General features: G+C 34.2%; 1 protein-coding gene across 2 annotated transcripts in view; it reads right to left on the bottom strand.

Moving 5' to 3' along the window:
- Positions 1-1,515: 1,515 nt before the first annotated feature.
- The window catches only part of LOC141907029 (uncharacterized), a 28,312-nt gene continuing 12,829 nt past the window's right edge, over positions 1,516-16,998 (bottom strand). For both annotated transcript variants that reach the window (XM_074796570.1, XM_074796571.1), the window contains 29 exons: positions 16,730-16,798; positions 16,239-16,268; positions 15,660-15,698; positions 15,399-15,554; positions 14,752-14,787; positions 14,651-14,668; positions 14,470-14,517; positions 13,409-13,486; positions 13,179-13,226; positions 12,609-12,692; positions 12,239-12,283; positions 12,017-12,070; positions 11,397-11,432; positions 11,105-11,122; positions 10,248-10,295; positions 9,894-9,980; positions 9,735-9,812; positions 9,598-9,645; positions 9,343-9,396; positions 8,362-8,397; positions 6,417-6,470; positions 6,291-6,332; positions 6,151-6,192; positions 5,419-5,445; positions 5,311-5,343; positions 4,981-5,016; positions 4,839-4,892; positions 4,405-4,443; positions 1,516-2,706 (listed from right to left, as the gene is read on the bottom strand). In XM_074796570.1, coding sequence (XP_074652671.1) covers positions 2,465-2,706; positions 4,405-4,443; positions 4,839-4,892; positions 4,981-5,016; positions 5,311-5,343; positions 5,419-5,445; positions 6,151-6,192; positions 6,291-6,332; positions 6,417-6,470; positions 8,362-8,397; positions 9,343-9,396; positions 9,598-9,645; positions 9,735-9,812; positions 9,894-9,980; positions 10,248-10,295; positions 11,105-11,122; positions 11,397-11,432; positions 12,017-12,070; positions 12,239-12,283; positions 12,609-12,692; positions 13,179-13,226; positions 13,409-13,486; positions 14,470-14,517; positions 14,651-14,668; positions 14,752-14,787; positions 15,399-15,554; positions 15,660-15,698; positions 16,239-16,268; positions 16,730-16,798 — 1,679 coding nt within the window. In that variant the 3' untranslated portion in view covers positions 1,516-2,464. The remainder of the gene's footprint in view (positions 2,707-4,404; positions 4,444-4,838; positions 4,893-4,980; positions 5,017-5,310; positions 5,344-5,418; positions 5,446-6,150; positions 6,193-6,290; positions 6,333-6,416; positions 6,471-8,361; positions 8,398-9,342; positions 9,397-9,597; positions 9,646-9,734; positions 9,813-9,893; positions 9,981-10,247; positions 10,296-11,104; positions 11,123-11,396; positions 11,433-12,016; positions 12,071-12,238; positions 12,284-12,608; positions 12,693-13,178; positions 13,227-13,408; positions 13,487-14,469; positions 14,518-14,650; positions 14,669-14,751; positions 14,788-15,398; positions 15,555-15,659; positions 15,699-16,238; positions 16,269-16,729; positions 16,799-16,998) is intronic.

The raw sequence follows: 16,998 nt of genomic DNA, 5'->3' as shown, positions 1-16,998 counted from the left end.
GGTGTTTAAATCACTGGTCGTCCTTCAATAATTGTATGACCTTCATATAAGCCCCGGGGTCCGAAGTCCAGGGACACAAATAGTGACTGCTTTCTAAATTTATTTTTGTACAAAATGCATAGTTTTCACCGCTTTCAGAAAATATTTCAAAATCGTCGAAAGTTTCACTAGAATTTTAGAATTTAGGTCATAAAATTGAATAATGAAATTGTGGCATATAGGCCTAGTTTATAAGTTTGACTCTTATTCTTGAATACAGTAGACTCCGCTCAAGTCGGATCTTTTGGAACCGCAAAAAAACGTGTCCGACTTGATGAGGGATATCCGAGTTGGATGATATGTATTTCTTAAATACTGCCGCAAAAACATATTTCAACATCCGAGTTGAACGGTTATCTCTGATTAATCGGTTATCTCTGAGTTGAACGGTTATCTCCGAGTTGATCGGTTATCTCCGAGTTGATCGGTTATCTCCGAGTTGAACGGTTATCTCTGAGTTGAACGGTTATCTCTGAGTTGAACAGTTATCTCCGAGTTGAACAGATCCGACTGGAGTGGAGTTAAATACTTCAACAAACTCACCTTTAATCAGTTACATCTTAAGCTTTTCGTTGAATTTCATGATTTTTTCACAAGAGGTATCGGTACTCGTTTGATATAACGGGAGACATGTGCGAGCACCTTTAGGTGTGAAGAAATACCAGTCGGGTAAAAGAGGTCAACGCCACGTACGACAAGAATGGTTTAACAATGTATCGCATTTTACACTTATTGGATGGAGTCAATGAACTATTACTTTTATAATCCATCTTCGCTCCATAAACTGCGGGTCTCTACTAAAATCAATCCATTCCACTCAAAATAAGGTATACATTTTTAGAAACTGAAAAATCAAAAATTATCAAACTTTTAGATATCAATTAGAAAATTAAAATAATGAAATACAATAAAAGATATTAATTCCGAGAGATTGTAAAATACATTCACGATGTCGGGAAGGCAGAAGTCTCAGAGATGGATACAAGGTGTAATTTTGACTACTTCATCTATGGAAAAAGAGGCAACTTTTAGGAGCTGCAGGACAAAACGACTTCCTGACAATTACATTGAAACTGCTGTAACTGTAACACAGAATGATAGAGCGGGCACTGTTAGTGAATAGTGTCTCCACAACTGACTCGACGGTCACCGCACCTGAATGGTCACCAGTCGCAACACACCCGACTGATAGTCACCACAGATAAATGTTCACCACACTGACCAGACACGCACTTACAAACTACTGGTGTATGGTCTAGTGGTTAGCGTGCTCGGCTGGCACGCTGAAGATTTTAGGTTCGAGTCCTATTCGGCTAGAGTTGGGGTTAACGGGAAGCTATTGGTAAGACTGGAGATGACCAAGAGTCAACCTCATCCGACCCGGGGCCGGTTCTACTCCGGCTGCAGTTGCTAGAAAAGAAAACAATGATTTTATCTATATGGATAAATTTATAGATAAATGAATAAATTTAGCACGTTACATTATTAGCAATTTCTAGCAAAAAACACGGCACAAAGTTTTACCAGGAGTCCGCGTGTAGCTGATCTTATAAACCGCATCAATGGTTTCATAATATGTCACGTTTTTACAAAACTTTTTCAAATGAAATAAAAATTATCACAATTTTTCAATGATAATACTTCAGTCAATCAGTGATGCATTTTTACAGTTTTTAACTTAACACATATTTTATGTATAGTAAAATAGTAAACCAGTTACATTGTATCATAATACAGTTATACAGCGTAAGTTGGACTACAATGTAGGCCTAATATTCCCCAAGAACAACCGCTGATGATTTAGCAAAAAGCAATTTCGTTTACAATTTATTTCTGCTCGATATAGTTACAACTACGGTACAATAAAATACTACAATCATTCAGTTACACTGTATTTCAGCTACACTTTAGATCAGTTACACTGTATTTCATCTACTTCAGTTACACTGTATATTTTAGTAAAAGCAGAACATATTTATTTGATTAACTAATGTAATTACAATTAATTGTTTCAACAATAATTAAACAATGATCTACAGTAATTAAATAGCGCAGAAATTACATACAACCGAATAACAAAGATAAATATTTTATTAGAAACTGTATTCATATCTTTTTCTTTTTCTTTTCGTATAAAATCTCAATGATTCAAGCCAATCAAAAGGAGATTAACAAACATCCTTAATCATAGCGTGATACAAAACACAGTTCCACAGTTGTGAGTTACACCCAGTTCCACCCAGCCCCTGCCACCACTAGAGACTGGCGGTTATAATCCTGTGTACTAGTCTGAATACCAGTCGTTGTTACGGCCCCCCACAACGTTTGATGATAAACTGTTCATTATAGGTTAACTCCTGTTTCTTGCAATGCAACAACTGATTTTAGTGTCGAATCAACCCTTATGGGGAACGACGGCTTGGAACTAGACTTGTGTATCACTATTACCCAGCTCACGATCACCACTCGGTACGGTATCACTTGTGTGACTATCATCAGCAGCACTCTGAGTGTGACTATCACCAGCAGCACTTTGACTACAGCCACTTTTATGTTCATTTTCATATTTCACTATATCACCACCAGGTGGCCCAACGCCACTACTCGATGTCTGGTCAATACTTGGTCTACGATCACCAGCAGTTTCATTATTCAGACGAGTAACTTCTATAAATAAATACATGTACAATATAAACCAAACACCAAATACAACTGCACACTCCCTAAATGTAGATACCCGTCAACTTTAACTTATATTCACAATACTTTATCAGTAGCCCCTAGAGTTTACTCTGTTTTAGATGTGTTCAGCTTGGTTTTATACAATTGTATATAACCCGCTACAGTCTGTTTCATAAAATGCACAACCTCTTGAAAAGTCAACTAGTCACAACTTTACTGTTAACAGTGACAATCGTTAATAATACCTCAACTAATTCCACCCCTGATTCAGTTAGAATTAGCTTTGATTTATTTCAGGGTGTTTTATTAAGTCCAAAGTGTTCCTTACACCACATACATATTTATGAGATCTCCGACAAAGGAATGAATGAATCGACGTTTAATGATCTACCGAAAAAATAGATTGTATAAATATCAATACCTAATAATTGTTGTTGCAACACTCAGTAACCCTGGAGATGACTATTATGACATTGTTGAAATGTTGGACGAATATTATCCAGGAAGAAAGCCACTAAATATTTGGATGGATATATGAAAGCTGTGGGTACTGGAGTGTGTAATGGGTAGTGTAGTGTGATCTGTGTACATTTGTGGCCAGCACACAGATCACATTGTTCATTGGGGTTTAGTCCAGGACTCGCGAGATTTTCAACAACACGGAAGTAACGTGTAATAAATGATGACTTGAATTGCATGACTACCTACCACCCCTCATTATTGTTGGAAAACTAAACGTTCGGCACTGACTAAAAATTAGTAATAACATTTTAGAAATGGCCAGAATTTTAACTTAGGTTCTATCTCATTTTTATTTTACAATTGCGATTGGTATAATTTTTTTTTAAACGGCCGTTAAAGCTTCATGTTTCGTCTGCAATTCACTGCAAATAGTTACGCAACTACGCACATTTCAGTGTTTTTGGCAGCTGTACACTCAATCGGCACCGTTCGTGGCTAGCTTCACTGCGGAATTATCATTAATTAACATCGCCATATCACATCATCAACTTATATTGTGCCTTAAATCCCTAACAGCCGAAATAATTGAAAATTGAGAGAGTGGCCATGTTTGTGTTCTGCTGCTTCGCGTTAATCCCGCGCGGTGGCGCAACCGCGCGGAGTGGCGCCGATACGTCTAGGAAACAATATAAGGAAACATTGTGCACTCTTTTTATTCTTAGTGAGAGATTTCATATCATATTATCAAACATTGTTTATGATACTGTTCAGTAGAGATTAGAACATTAAATACAAACAAGCTTATTGAAACAAGATCAGTTTAATCCAGATTTGATTCAGTTACTGCTCTTTATCAAACAATCAACCATGCCACCTGATGATGGCTGTTAGTCAACAGCCGAAACGTTGTGGTTTCGTAATAATAAATTTGATAGTATAATTTCAAATTCGAAGTGTGGGATTTCTTCATTTATCTACAGTTTACACGGATTATAGTGTTTATTCGACAACTAATCAACTAGTATCTCATGGAATACGATTTTAAATCCGGATTTCTCAAACTACATGAATTTCATCCCGGTGTCCCGCTAGTAATCCAGATTAAACCGGTTTAATCATACTTCAGATTTCTCATAAACGAAAACGAAACTAAATTTCATCCCAAAATGTAATTTGATTATGGTTTAAATCAGAAAGTGATGACTGTATAATTTTACTTACTCGACTCATCTACCAGGAAACCTTTCGATTTTAATTTTTCTGAAAAAAAAAATGAAAACAATATATGAGCTATCTACCAGGAAACCGAACCCTATCAGAACAGAATTTATGGATAGTTTCCATAATTACATGAAGTCAATAAACCCGAGTATTTCATGGGTGATTATTCATTTTCCAGATGGAAATTAAGCAGATAACATTCACTACAGTGACGTCAGAACATTTTACCGGTGATCGGTTGATGAAAGCGATTTTCTAGAAAGATTGCCGAAGAAAGTTGAAGCGCCAAATGAATTTAAAGTACATTATTTTGAAATTCCTGATTTTCCGGTTTGGGGACCCTAAGACACGTTATATATAAATGTGGAAATATGAATTCATGAATATAGAAATATTGAGTCAGTAAAATGTTTATAGAAGTAAATATTGATTACCTTTATCTGTTATAGCACATATCTCATTTATCAACTCTCTTGATTTTCTCTTTACTGCAATAGAAATTAAATTACGTATAGCATCATAAAACATTATCAAAATCGATAACATCAATTTTAATACACATCATTTATTCATTACCTTTTTCTCGTGCAAGTTTAGTAAATTCATTTCGCTCTGAAAAAAATGCCAGGATTTTTAGTGAATTGTTAAATCAATTTCCCGCCCAGTTGGCTGACAGATGAGGCACCCACACAAGATATACGCAAGTCCTTTAAGCCACTATGGCGACCAATGAAAAATATGACATCACAATGATTTTGGCGTTTTAAAGAATGGTATTTTCATTGAATTTGAGTTTGATTTTACATATTTGTTCTCTGATAAATGTTCGTGTTGAGTGAACAGTGACAGTAAAAACGATGACAGCGACCGTTATAATCAACTGTATTTAACAATTATATTACATACCATATGATGTTTCAGATGGTTTAACCTTAAAATCTGAAATTAGAAATGATTCTGTAAACATCAACACAAATTCATCACGAAACTGAGTATTATTATCAGTCAATTTACCTTTCATTTTATCAGCTATCCATTTCACTGAAATAATAGAATAAAATCCTTAAGGGAAAGCAACTGAAAATTACCTCATCTTTGTGGTCATCATCATGGGCCTAGTTTCATAGGGCGGGTTCAAAGTTACCCCTTAAGGGCTCATCCACTAATTAGGTACGCATTGTGGGTAGGAAGGGGTTAAACTCAAAATTCAAATTGTACAATTAAGGGGGTCTTATTAAATTGCATACTTTTGTGTACAAAAGGGGGAGGGGTAAATAGTAATGCGTATTGTACGCAACTTAAAAAAATTCAATTCTGTTCAGGATGAATTTTATCACGTGACTACATTTTCTACCACCCTTTTTATACATAATGGACTCGATCTAACTATTATCAGCATACTCGAGGCTTTTTCTGAATTTGTTGCAGACGTAATAAATGGATGATCCTCTTGGGGAAAATCCTCAACAAGAGTGACAACCACCATAGCAACATTGAGAAACTATGTTAACTACTGACAATTTTCAAAAAGTTTCCAGGGCCAAGGGGTCGGTTTTATAGACTGGTATTATCTTTAACCTGGAGGCTAACTTGATTCATTTTCAATTAAGTTAACTCCCGTGTTAAAGATACCAGTCTATAAAACTGGGTCCAGGGGAATATTTTGCCCCCTAATCTATGATATTCGGTCCTGTGTAGCAGCCACATCAGGTCAAATTCATTTACAGAAATTAGAGTTTTACAAACCTGCAGCTTCATAGCATTGTTTTTTGCCGTGTTGTGATTTTTCTGTAAAATATAAGTATATACATTTTGAAAAAGCACCTTCAGCCAAACTGAACTCAATTCAAACACAGAATTCGAACTTATGATGAATATTCAATTACCTGATTTCTCGATAGCTTCATTCACTGCAGTCACAACTGATCCTATAAATAATAATACAATACATACAGATATTAATATTTGAGTTCTGGTTGTTAAAACAGGTTCTGATTTTATTGGAAACTTACTTCTAAATTCGGGAGTTTGAAAATGTACGTGTTTTATCTCATCAACAATCTCTACTATAATACAAATAACAGAATAGTTACATCTCATACAGTCACCAGGTGGCAGTACTAGGCTGAAGGACAACACAAGATGAACATCAGTCACCTATTCTTAATTTTTCTTTATTCCTGAATGATATTGAGGACTATTTTAAAACTTAATCGTTTATAGAGAATCTGAACTCCGGATGTAATCAGGATATTGACGCTTTACTCAATTTATTTCTTATTCTATATGCGGATGACAAGGTCATTCTTGCTGAGGATGAGAGATCACTACAATTACACTTAAAAGCTTTATTTGAATACTGTGCCGCCACCTCACTGTAAATGTCGATAAAACGAAAATATAAGTTTTTGTGCGAAGTAAAACTAGAATGTAGCAAGTTCCGAAATGTATGTGAGTTAGACCTTATAAATTGAACATTTTTTCCGGGGACAATTTACCTAATCTCCATCTACCTAGAAATGAAAGAATGTGCCCAATTTGCGATGTTTTCAGGGATGATTAACATTTTCTCTTTGATTGCACCCTTCTTACTGAACTTCGCGAAACTATTTCGAATTTAGACACGTCAATTAGAAACTTTTGAAACTTCTAGGAAAAAATAGGAAACATAGGAAAAAATGCCACCGGTAAAAATGCCACAGAAGGAAATCTGTATACAAGTTATCAACATACATTGATTTAAGTTGAATGTATTAATCATCAATCATTTTATCAATGATCTCTTTCTATTTGCAACTAACTATTGTATTTGGTTGTATTTGGTTGTATTTTAGTACCCCTAAGTTTCCATTTCTTGACATTTCTTAAAAAATGTGCTGATTTAATGTTGTATATTACCCTAAGCTTGTACTTATATTTACTATTTTACCTTAATTCCCCTGGCATTGTTCCTACATTGTAAAGCCTAGAATGATTAATCTTTGAGTTAAAACGATTTCGTGTGAACAAACTAAACCTAGTTCAATTCTCTACAAAATATTTTGAATTTGTATTTTAAAGATTATTGCTAAGAGTCTCTGGCTATTATTTTTTTAGAAGATTTTAGATGACTGTGGTTTGTCGTATATCTGGACACAACAATTCATGGTAAACTCTAGATCATCTATAAAACAATTACACCGTATACTCCGTGACCGGCACACACAGGGACAATTTTAGGCTAAATAATAACTCCTTATACATTAATCCTAGGTAATATAAGAAGGATATCTAAATTTGATAACTATATCAATCAGCTTGATGACGTTTATTTGAATTCTGGATTTGGATCTTATCTTTTACCTGTGAATGAATTTTCAAATCTTTATTTACCAAGAACCGATATATTATGCCCCCCCCCCCCTAAAACGTTTTATTAGACGAACTACATTTTATTTTTTACTTTAACTTACTAACCGAATTCCGTGAAAACTACTTAAATTCAAATACGTTGTTGATACCTTAATATTTCAAAAAATCTGGCTAAATTTATCGAATTAGGTCTGGATGTATATAGATCCCTCCGGTAGTGTGTGTAAATAGTATGTTGTAAATAACGTTTGTCATGTTTTAAAATACTATTATTTTCTGGTTTTTTTTGTATTTATGTAAATACTGTTTTTTCCTCCATACACCATGGGAATGGTTGGAGTGTAAATAAATTCGTAATTCAGAGTTATACGATATCTACCAAAAATTAAAATTAAAGGACAAAACGTTTCGATCTGTCGCTAGAGATCAACGTTAGACCTGAGTTGATGTCTAGTGAAAATTCGAAAAGTTGAGTCCTTTGATTTTAATTTTTGATAGATAAATTTCGCATTTTTAATCTTCTAAAGACTTTGTATATAGTGGGTTTTATATAAACTTACTATATTTCTCCACGTCATCAGTTCTGACTATTCTACTAATATTTACCTGTCTCTACAATCATGTTGCGGATCTTGAAATCGTCTAAAAATATCAATACATGAAATTCAAGCTCACAGAAAACTAGTCATTCAACCTGGTTTAGTATACTGCTGGTTTCAACTTCATCAATGAATCACATCATTTAAATGTCTTCACACAATTCAGGTACCGGGGACATTATTCACTAACTTTACGCAAGTTTGCGTGGATGATTTGCGTTGCGAGACGATTTGCGATGAAAATCAGTTTGAGATAAACTCATCGCAAGATGTGATTTTTTCAATTTTTCACGCAACGGGAACCAGTCCAATCATAAAAGGTATTCATAGTAAAAACTAATTGCAAATTGATATTTGCGTCGATATCTTATTCACCGTCACCATATCTGGATTCTTGAGGTGCCCTCATTGAAAACAATTTGTACTTGATTATTATCAAAAGAATATTTATTATATTTAAATTAACATAACATTCCAATATTCATTATTCATTATGGGGAATGGACGCTGTACCGTTCTTAACTTATCATCGATTTAATGATTTTGGTATCGAGAATAAACTAATATTTAATTCATTCTTAAAAGTCTTTTCTTGAAAAAATAATTCCGTATACGTGATATAACGATGGATGCCGGCCAGCATAGGGCTGATATATCGGTGAAAAGGGTCTTAAATATAATTAACAATGAATCCAAGTTGAGCCCCAGAAAAATTTGGTAAGGTACTGGTCCATCAGACCGCACCTTGAAAAATATCAATTATTTACGTTATTTAACTTTCAAAAGCCAAGAAAGTATTATTTGCGTGGTAAATGAGAGTTAAGGGGTGCCTCTTAGTTGTGCACGCAGATTTGAGGGAAAAATTGAGCAATTTGTGAGGAAAATATTTGCGCGGATTTTAGTGAATAATATTTACGGGAGGATTTGCGATGAAAATTGTGTTGCGTGGCGTTAGCGAAAAAGGTACTCACTCATGAGGGGTACTCACCAGTAATCCATTTATCATTCATTGTTTTACTGCATTCACTCAAACATTCATCAACTATAAACAAATAAATAAAGACATTTTCACATCGGTACAAAACGTGACCAAAGAGTGGCAGCTATCAAACACTTTAAGTTTCACACTTAAAACATGGACCTGAATCAAAACAGATGCCTCCGAAGATCCGATTAAATTGATGAATTTCATCTTTAATGAATTCAACGCTATAATTTTGTCTGAATTTTTAAAAATATTCACCTATTTTTTTCAGTTTAGTTGTATTTGTTTCACTGTTAATTTCATCTCCTATTCAAACAGAACAAACAATTATTATTCAAAACATAAAAATCAGATCATTTAATAAAACGTTCGGTGAACAAGAATTTATTATTTACCGAAACATTCTTTGACTTGTTTCCAATAACCTGTGTTTGTCTTTAAAGTTCTACTTGTAAATTCACTGAGTACAGACACTATATGTAATAAACAATAGACAAGTTTTTACACAATAGAATTCTATTATAAATCACAAACTGATTTCACTGTGAACTTACTCGCAGTAGATATATCATAAACCCAGTTCTTGAATATCCAACTGGAAGCCTTTTTACATTTCTCTTCTAAAACAGTCACTAGTGTGCCTGTAATTATAAATGTTAAAATGTAACTAATGAGGAGCAAAGATTAATTTAGAAACTATCGTAATGTCAACTGATGTAAACTATTTATGTTGCTATAGCGTCACAATATCCTCCTACAAAATACAGTCGACCTTACGCGAAATAACTGTGTATTCCACACAAGAAGCAAAATAATCAACTCAAACTCAAGGACGATAAAACCCGTTCAGGACGGCCGGTTCTTTGCTAGTTTACTAAAACACTTAACAGTCAACACAATGTATTCACCTTTATATATTGGAATTCTGTTTGCAATAATTGGTTTGATGTGATTCACTGTAACAGAATAAACACAATAGATTACTGCAGGGGGAGTGAAACATGTTCTACTTTCACATCTACAAATCAAGTCGATAAACAAGAGATTGAATATTGATTGTACTGATTTATAAATAAACCGCGATATCGAAGATCAATCAGGAAAGTTTTTCCATCTTCACAGATTTATTCATTTAAGTCGAAAGCCACTGCGAGTCAAATACTACGAACCATGAAGAGTAATAGTACATGTAGTGCCCCAAATTGTGGAACAAGCCGCCCAGGGGTGGATCCAGCCTACAGTTTGTAGAACAACCCTTCTATTTTTCAAGTTCCTCGTGGAAATCTCGTTTTAACAGGAAGAAATTACCCCTGGCAAGCGAGTTATTATCGATGAGTTGATTTGAATTTGATCAGGGATTGACTTGTACAGACATGTATGTTATATTCCCAGCTAGTATTCTGGTAGTAGTAATAGAAATGGTTAATTCGAATAATGGAAAATGGTCAACTTCTTATTTCTTTTATGAATATTTCCTACAAAACTTCACGATTTTCTGAGGGAGTACCGTAATTGGGTTATGATAAAGGTAGGCTTACCCTTCCATAGTTGAGCGGTACTCACAGAAACCTAGGCTCGATCCACCCCTGAAGCCTCCACGGGCAATTTTATCCATTGATGAATTTGGGAAGCCTCTGAAATGTTTCCTTTTTAAGACAGCATTTCGAGCAGCATTTCAAGTTACCCTGAACTGTTTACTGGAGTTAGGAGCTATATGAGAATCGCTATCATTCACTCTAATGTGTAAGTTGATATCAGTACTTACTCGCTATTTCATCTTTTACTGAAAAACAGAAAACATATATATATATATACAGGTTAATTAATACAGTTTACTTTATCTATATAACTATAGTCTTTTCATCTTAAATCTGAATTTCTTTAAATCTTATTCATTTGTAGAATATCATTGCGACTAAACGCTTTTATCATCTTTCAAAAATTACTTTTATAGATTTATTTTTTACACGAGTATTCATTTCTGCTGATGTTTAAGGAGTTTAGGGTAACTCAACACTGTTGAATTGACGAATAATTCAAACACGCATTTTACTCACTTCTATAAGCTACGATTCCTCGTTCATTTAATTCCTCTGAAATCACAAATAGAAATAGAACGTAAATTCAGCAACGAATCAATCCGTGATGAAAAATAAAATGAAGTTAATCAACTTCGAAATTACATTTTACAAGCATAAATGACATAAACGTAATATGATTAAGGACGTTTGCGTGCGTGCGTGCGACGTGCGTGCATGCGACGTGCGTGTTGATATACAAGATGTCTGCCCTTCCTAGTAGACCCCTTTCCCATTTAGCCCCTTTCCATTTCGCTCCTTTCAAATTTCACCCTTACCATTTTTTTCAGCCCCTCCGAAAATTAAACTAAACTTCATCGAAAATGTACAAAAAGAGGCGAAAATGTGAACAAAGGGACGAAATAGGAAAGGGGCAAAATAGGAAAGGGGTGAAATTGGGAAAAAGGCCAAATTGGAATAAATAAGCGGCGAAATGGGAATAAACCGTTATACAGATGTACATACCGGCTGATATATGATACATGATATATGATACATTGACATGATATGATGTGGGTCACAAAAAGGGCGCTTGCCCGGGGGAGAATACGGTTACATTTTAATACAAGGATTGATAGCGTATCGTTTGAAATACAAACCTGTAGAAATTGATTGTATTCTGGATTTCACATCATTATAAATTCTATCAACAACTGAAAATAGAAGAAAATCGTTGAATTATTATTTTACACAGTAAAATCAGCAGTTTATATGAATTCATAGAAGTGATTAAAATAAACAAGTAATTTGCGGTTCTTAAAATATTTATTTTTTGATTTTAGAAAATATACATTGTACACACATTTCATCAAACAATTTACCTTTCCAGTTTTCTCTCTTCAGCAAATAAATGGTTCTGCTTGAGTCTAAAAAAAGGAAAAACATTTCAAGAAACGACAATTTTAGTGAATAAATATATAATTGTTGATGTATAGATGTATTATATGTAGTTTACTGTAGATGTAAATGTAGTTTAGTGTAGATGTAAATGTAGTTTACTGTAGATGTAAATGTAGTTTACTGTAGATGTAAATGTAGTTTACTGTAGATGTAAATGTAGTTTACTGTAGATGTAAATGTAGTTTACTGTAGATGTAAATGTAGTTTACTGTAGATGTAAATCTAGTTTACTGTAGATGTAAATGTAGTTTACTGTAGATGTAAATGTAGTTTACTGTAGATGTAACTTACTGTTATCTAAAGCAGTTTGAGTAGCAGTTTTCAATGATTCATCAGATTGTATTGCAATAATGAATTCATCCTTGAAATATTCCACTGAAATTCATATAAAACAAAAAAACATAGACACAACATTCATTGAGTGCGGTTTCAATTCTAAACTTTTGTTGTTTAAAGACATTCAGTTCCGCTGGACATTTAAAAGACCAGTAAAGCAGGGGATTAGAACATCGTGTTCAGGGTCTGTTCCTAAACATCCGGCATATGATAGAAGAGCATTTTCTGGTATTCCTAACGAATACCGCAGTTTAAGGATTTTTAACAAGAACTTAGAAGAGTTAATCATCTAAACGGGGACAAAGATCAGTTGCAGAATATTTCAGGCTGGTGCTCCTAGGAAGCTGAAAATTTAGTTTTCACAGTAAAAGTCCTTCCTTATGCCACTGATGAAATGGCGTTATGAAGAATGGTATTTCCTTTGAATTTAAGTCAGATTTACGGGATTTGTTCACTGGGAAAAAAGTAGGCGTTATAAGAGATCAGTGGCATTGAACAGGTTAGATTAACAGACTTATACAATACCTGCTCGATCCGACAGAATAACTGGATCCCGGCCAGCTGAATCCAACTCTACAAAAATTAAATGAAATTCGAAGAGAATAAAAGTTTTGGAAATAATGATAAACGGATTTGCCTGATTCTCAACTCATTTAAGGCAGAGTCTAGTGTTGAATTCCAAACAAAATTATCACAATTTATTACAATTATTACAATCTGAATAACAAACATACAGTTTCAGGGTAGTCACTTACCGGTGCGGAGTTGTGTCGGTATATTCAGTGTTAGAGGCAATATTTCTTCAGGTGTCTTTAAAGTATTGAAGTAACCGACTGTAATAAACATTGATAATAAACATCAATAAGATTTAAAACATAAAACTAGGGTTCCAGGGACACCACACCCGGTTGGGAAGTGATTTGAAATGCTCAACAATCAGAAAATTTCATTATTCGATTCAACATCAACTTATCGGAAAACCCGGTCTGATATGTTTAAGATCCCTTTTCAAAGTAAACACATCACGCAGTACCCAACACGAATTTCAGTGATAAATGACAACCAATCGGAAGCTACAGTTTCGGAATTCAGGGCAAAGTTAATTTGTTGGGCACAAAAAGATCACAGTGTTACGCATTTAGGAGAAGCTGTATTGGTACTGGTCCAGTGGACTAGTTCTATTGGTCTACTGGACGTATTGGCCCCACTCCACGCAATTAAGGGATTTACGCAAAGCAGCAGAAAGCAAAAATGGCCGCACTTCAGTATTTTGGCTGTGCATACATTTCCATTATTTCAGTTCTTAGTGTTTCGAGGCACAATGTAAGTATATGATGTGATATGGCGAAGTTAATAAATGATAATGACGAAGTGAAGCTGAGGAACTGTTACGATTGAGTGGATCAAACGAGTGTACATCAGTCTAAAACATATAGATTGGCATACGTAGTAAAATATAACTATTTGCAGTGAATTGCAGACGAAACACGAAGCTTTTATGGCCGTTTACAAACAGATTATAAATAGTTGAGATAGAACCTAAATTTGCCTTTAGAACTTCAAAACGGCGAGAAACGCAGAAATGGCCGCCATTCGACCATCTTGACTAACAGGGCCAGTTTTTGGGCCGAAGATGTGTCTAGGGTAGATACATGTATAAATCCAATATCAAAACAATTCAAAGAAGCGTCTTCAAAACTTCCCAAAATAACTGGATTCCGTCTACGGACGACGGACGATAAGTGAACGCAATAGCCCGCTGGGACTTTAGCCCGAAGTAGGCTAAAAATGTATAACTTTGTAATGTGTACAGTACCTTTCCTATCTTCAAACTCTTTATCGGCTAATTCATGTAGTTTAGAATCTATCAATATAGAAAATCACTGACATCACAAGTAACTTATAAACTTGTAAATATGACAAATTACAACATGAAATAAAGGCAAGCGCGCAGTCTACTGTACTGAGAATATTTATAAATATAAATCAGAACTCACTTATCTCTTCTGGACTTGCTGAAATATAAATAGAGAAAATCAAACAGATTATTCATGATAAAAACTGGTTTGTGATTGAAACATGTGAATTATATACAAACCTCCATATCCTACAACTTTATTATCCATAAGATTTTCTGAAATTTATCAGAGAACCAACATGTTACATGTGCATTAATTTACATGAACATGTTACAAGTACATTAATTCATTACATGTTCACATGTAACATGTTCACATGTGACATGTACGTACATTCACATGAAATGTGAGCAGGGGCTGAGTGGGTTTATGTCGGTTTCGGGCGCCATTCTGTAAAATGTCCTATGCATGCATGCTCTTAGAGAGAAGACGACGTTCGTAAAATAAACTCTTTTACTATCAGTTTAAAGTTCTGATAAATTCTTCCCCAGTGTCTTTTAGAGTTCTTTGGAACGGCTGAATTCTGGTACCAGTGAACTCTAAGGCTCGGGAAAACCAGTGAGTGATTTATCCCATCCGCCATAATTCAGTCCTTCTCACACAAATCGCGATGAAAATCACTGTTACATCAATAAACATGTTTTATCATTCGACTCTACATGAAACATGTAAAAATACATTGTGCGTAGAACATTTCGAATATAATGCACATGTACATGTTACGTGTTTGTGCACATGTGCATGTAACATGTGTAAACATAATCATTTTATGTGTATGTACTTTGCCACATGTGTGTATAATTTGAGATACAAAATGGATATTTACTTTCATTTATATCAGTGATATATTTAAACGCCTGACCAACTGAACTGTGAATCATTCTGTTCAATTCCTCCTCATTTTTTCTCTCTTCATTTTCCTCTTGTTTCAGTTTCTCTTCGAGTTCTTTCTGAAATCTTTCAGCTCGTTCAGCGTAAAATTCTACAATTGAGTTCTTGGAAAATGATTGAGCTCAGGTTGAATCTTGGAATATGATGGAATAAACCCTGCTGATTCTGATGTATATTCCATACATAAACCTCTTACCTTTGATAGATTTGAAAACTGCGATTTTCAATTTAATTTCTGAAAAAAGAAATCATTTATGATTACATCACAACATCTGCATCCAGCAACATCGAGGCTTCCTTTTTCATCTACTCAAACATTTAAAATAAATTCAATGCAACAAGTTTTTGTTTAAACAGAAAATCACGAAAAACAACTAGAAAATATCATTTACAATTTGTCAACTGATAATTTCTTTTAGAGCGTCTTGCTTTCTACGGAAGCGTCCTGGGGACATAATAAATTTTCCTATTTTTTTGCTGATTGAAAAATTATAAAATTAAATAAAAAATCGATTTTTTATTAAATGTTATTTCGACCAGCGTTGATTTAATTCCGACATTTTTTCACGGAATATTTATTTTTTCCTTTTTGACCGATCGAAAAAATATAACATTTAATAAAGAATCGAATTTCTACTTAATTTTATGATTTTTCAATCAGAAAAAATATTAAAAAATTAATTATGTCCCTAGGACGTTTCCGTATCTTTCGACCCAAGACCTCGATATTATTTCTCGATTTATTGCTTGGTATATCGCTATATTTAGTTCTTACCTAAAACATCTCGACTTATTTCATAAATACCTGAAAACAGATGAACAACTAAATTAACAAAACAGAAACTAATTTCCCAGTAATTGGACATTTTAGAGTGGATGTCACGTCCACCCGGAGCCATCCTCTAATGATGATGTAATTTGGATTTTCTCGGAGCCAACCGATTGGAATCTAATATGCATGACAGTCGAAACCTGGTTTGTTCAAGCTATGATTGATTTTAAGCAGACACTTGAAACAATGATACTGCGTTACTTTCTAACAACTGTTAACAACTGATGAAAAACATAGTCAAAAGATTATTCACATCGATACAAACTGTCTCTTAGATACATTCTTAGTTTAACACCACTTAAAACTTGGCTCTGAATCAAAACAGATGCCTAGGACGATCTGCTGCTGACATCAATAAATTTCATCTTCAATTCATGGTCATCAAATACTCTGTGAATTTAGTTTTTCGAGGGACAAAGAAAGTTTACACTTACTTTTATCTAGTTCTGTCGAATTTTTGTTCTCTTCTAATTTCTGCAAACTTGACGCCAATAAAACTGATTCTACAAATGAATACATGAATAGAATAACATAAATATTGACCAGATCAGTTCAAACTAGAATTTCATCCAAGTACATCTGGATTTCATAAAAGTTCGAGTTTCACTCAAAGCGGATGAATTTTATCGGTTCCAAATGTTCGCTCCGTATTTCCGGATGATTATGAATATTGACCAGATCAGTTCAAACTAGAATTTCACCA

This window comes from Tubulanus polymorphus, chromosome 6 (assembly GCF_964204645.1).
Source record: "Tubulanus polymorphus chromosome 6, tnTubPoly1.2, whole genome shotgun sequence".
Taxonomy (NCBI): domain Eukaryota; kingdom Metazoa; phylum Nemertea; class Palaeonemertea; order Tubulaniformes; family Tubulanidae; genus Tubulanus; species Tubulanus polymorphus.
Note: the sequence above shows the minus strand (reverse complement) of the source record. Positions and strands in the feature narration are given on the sequence as shown.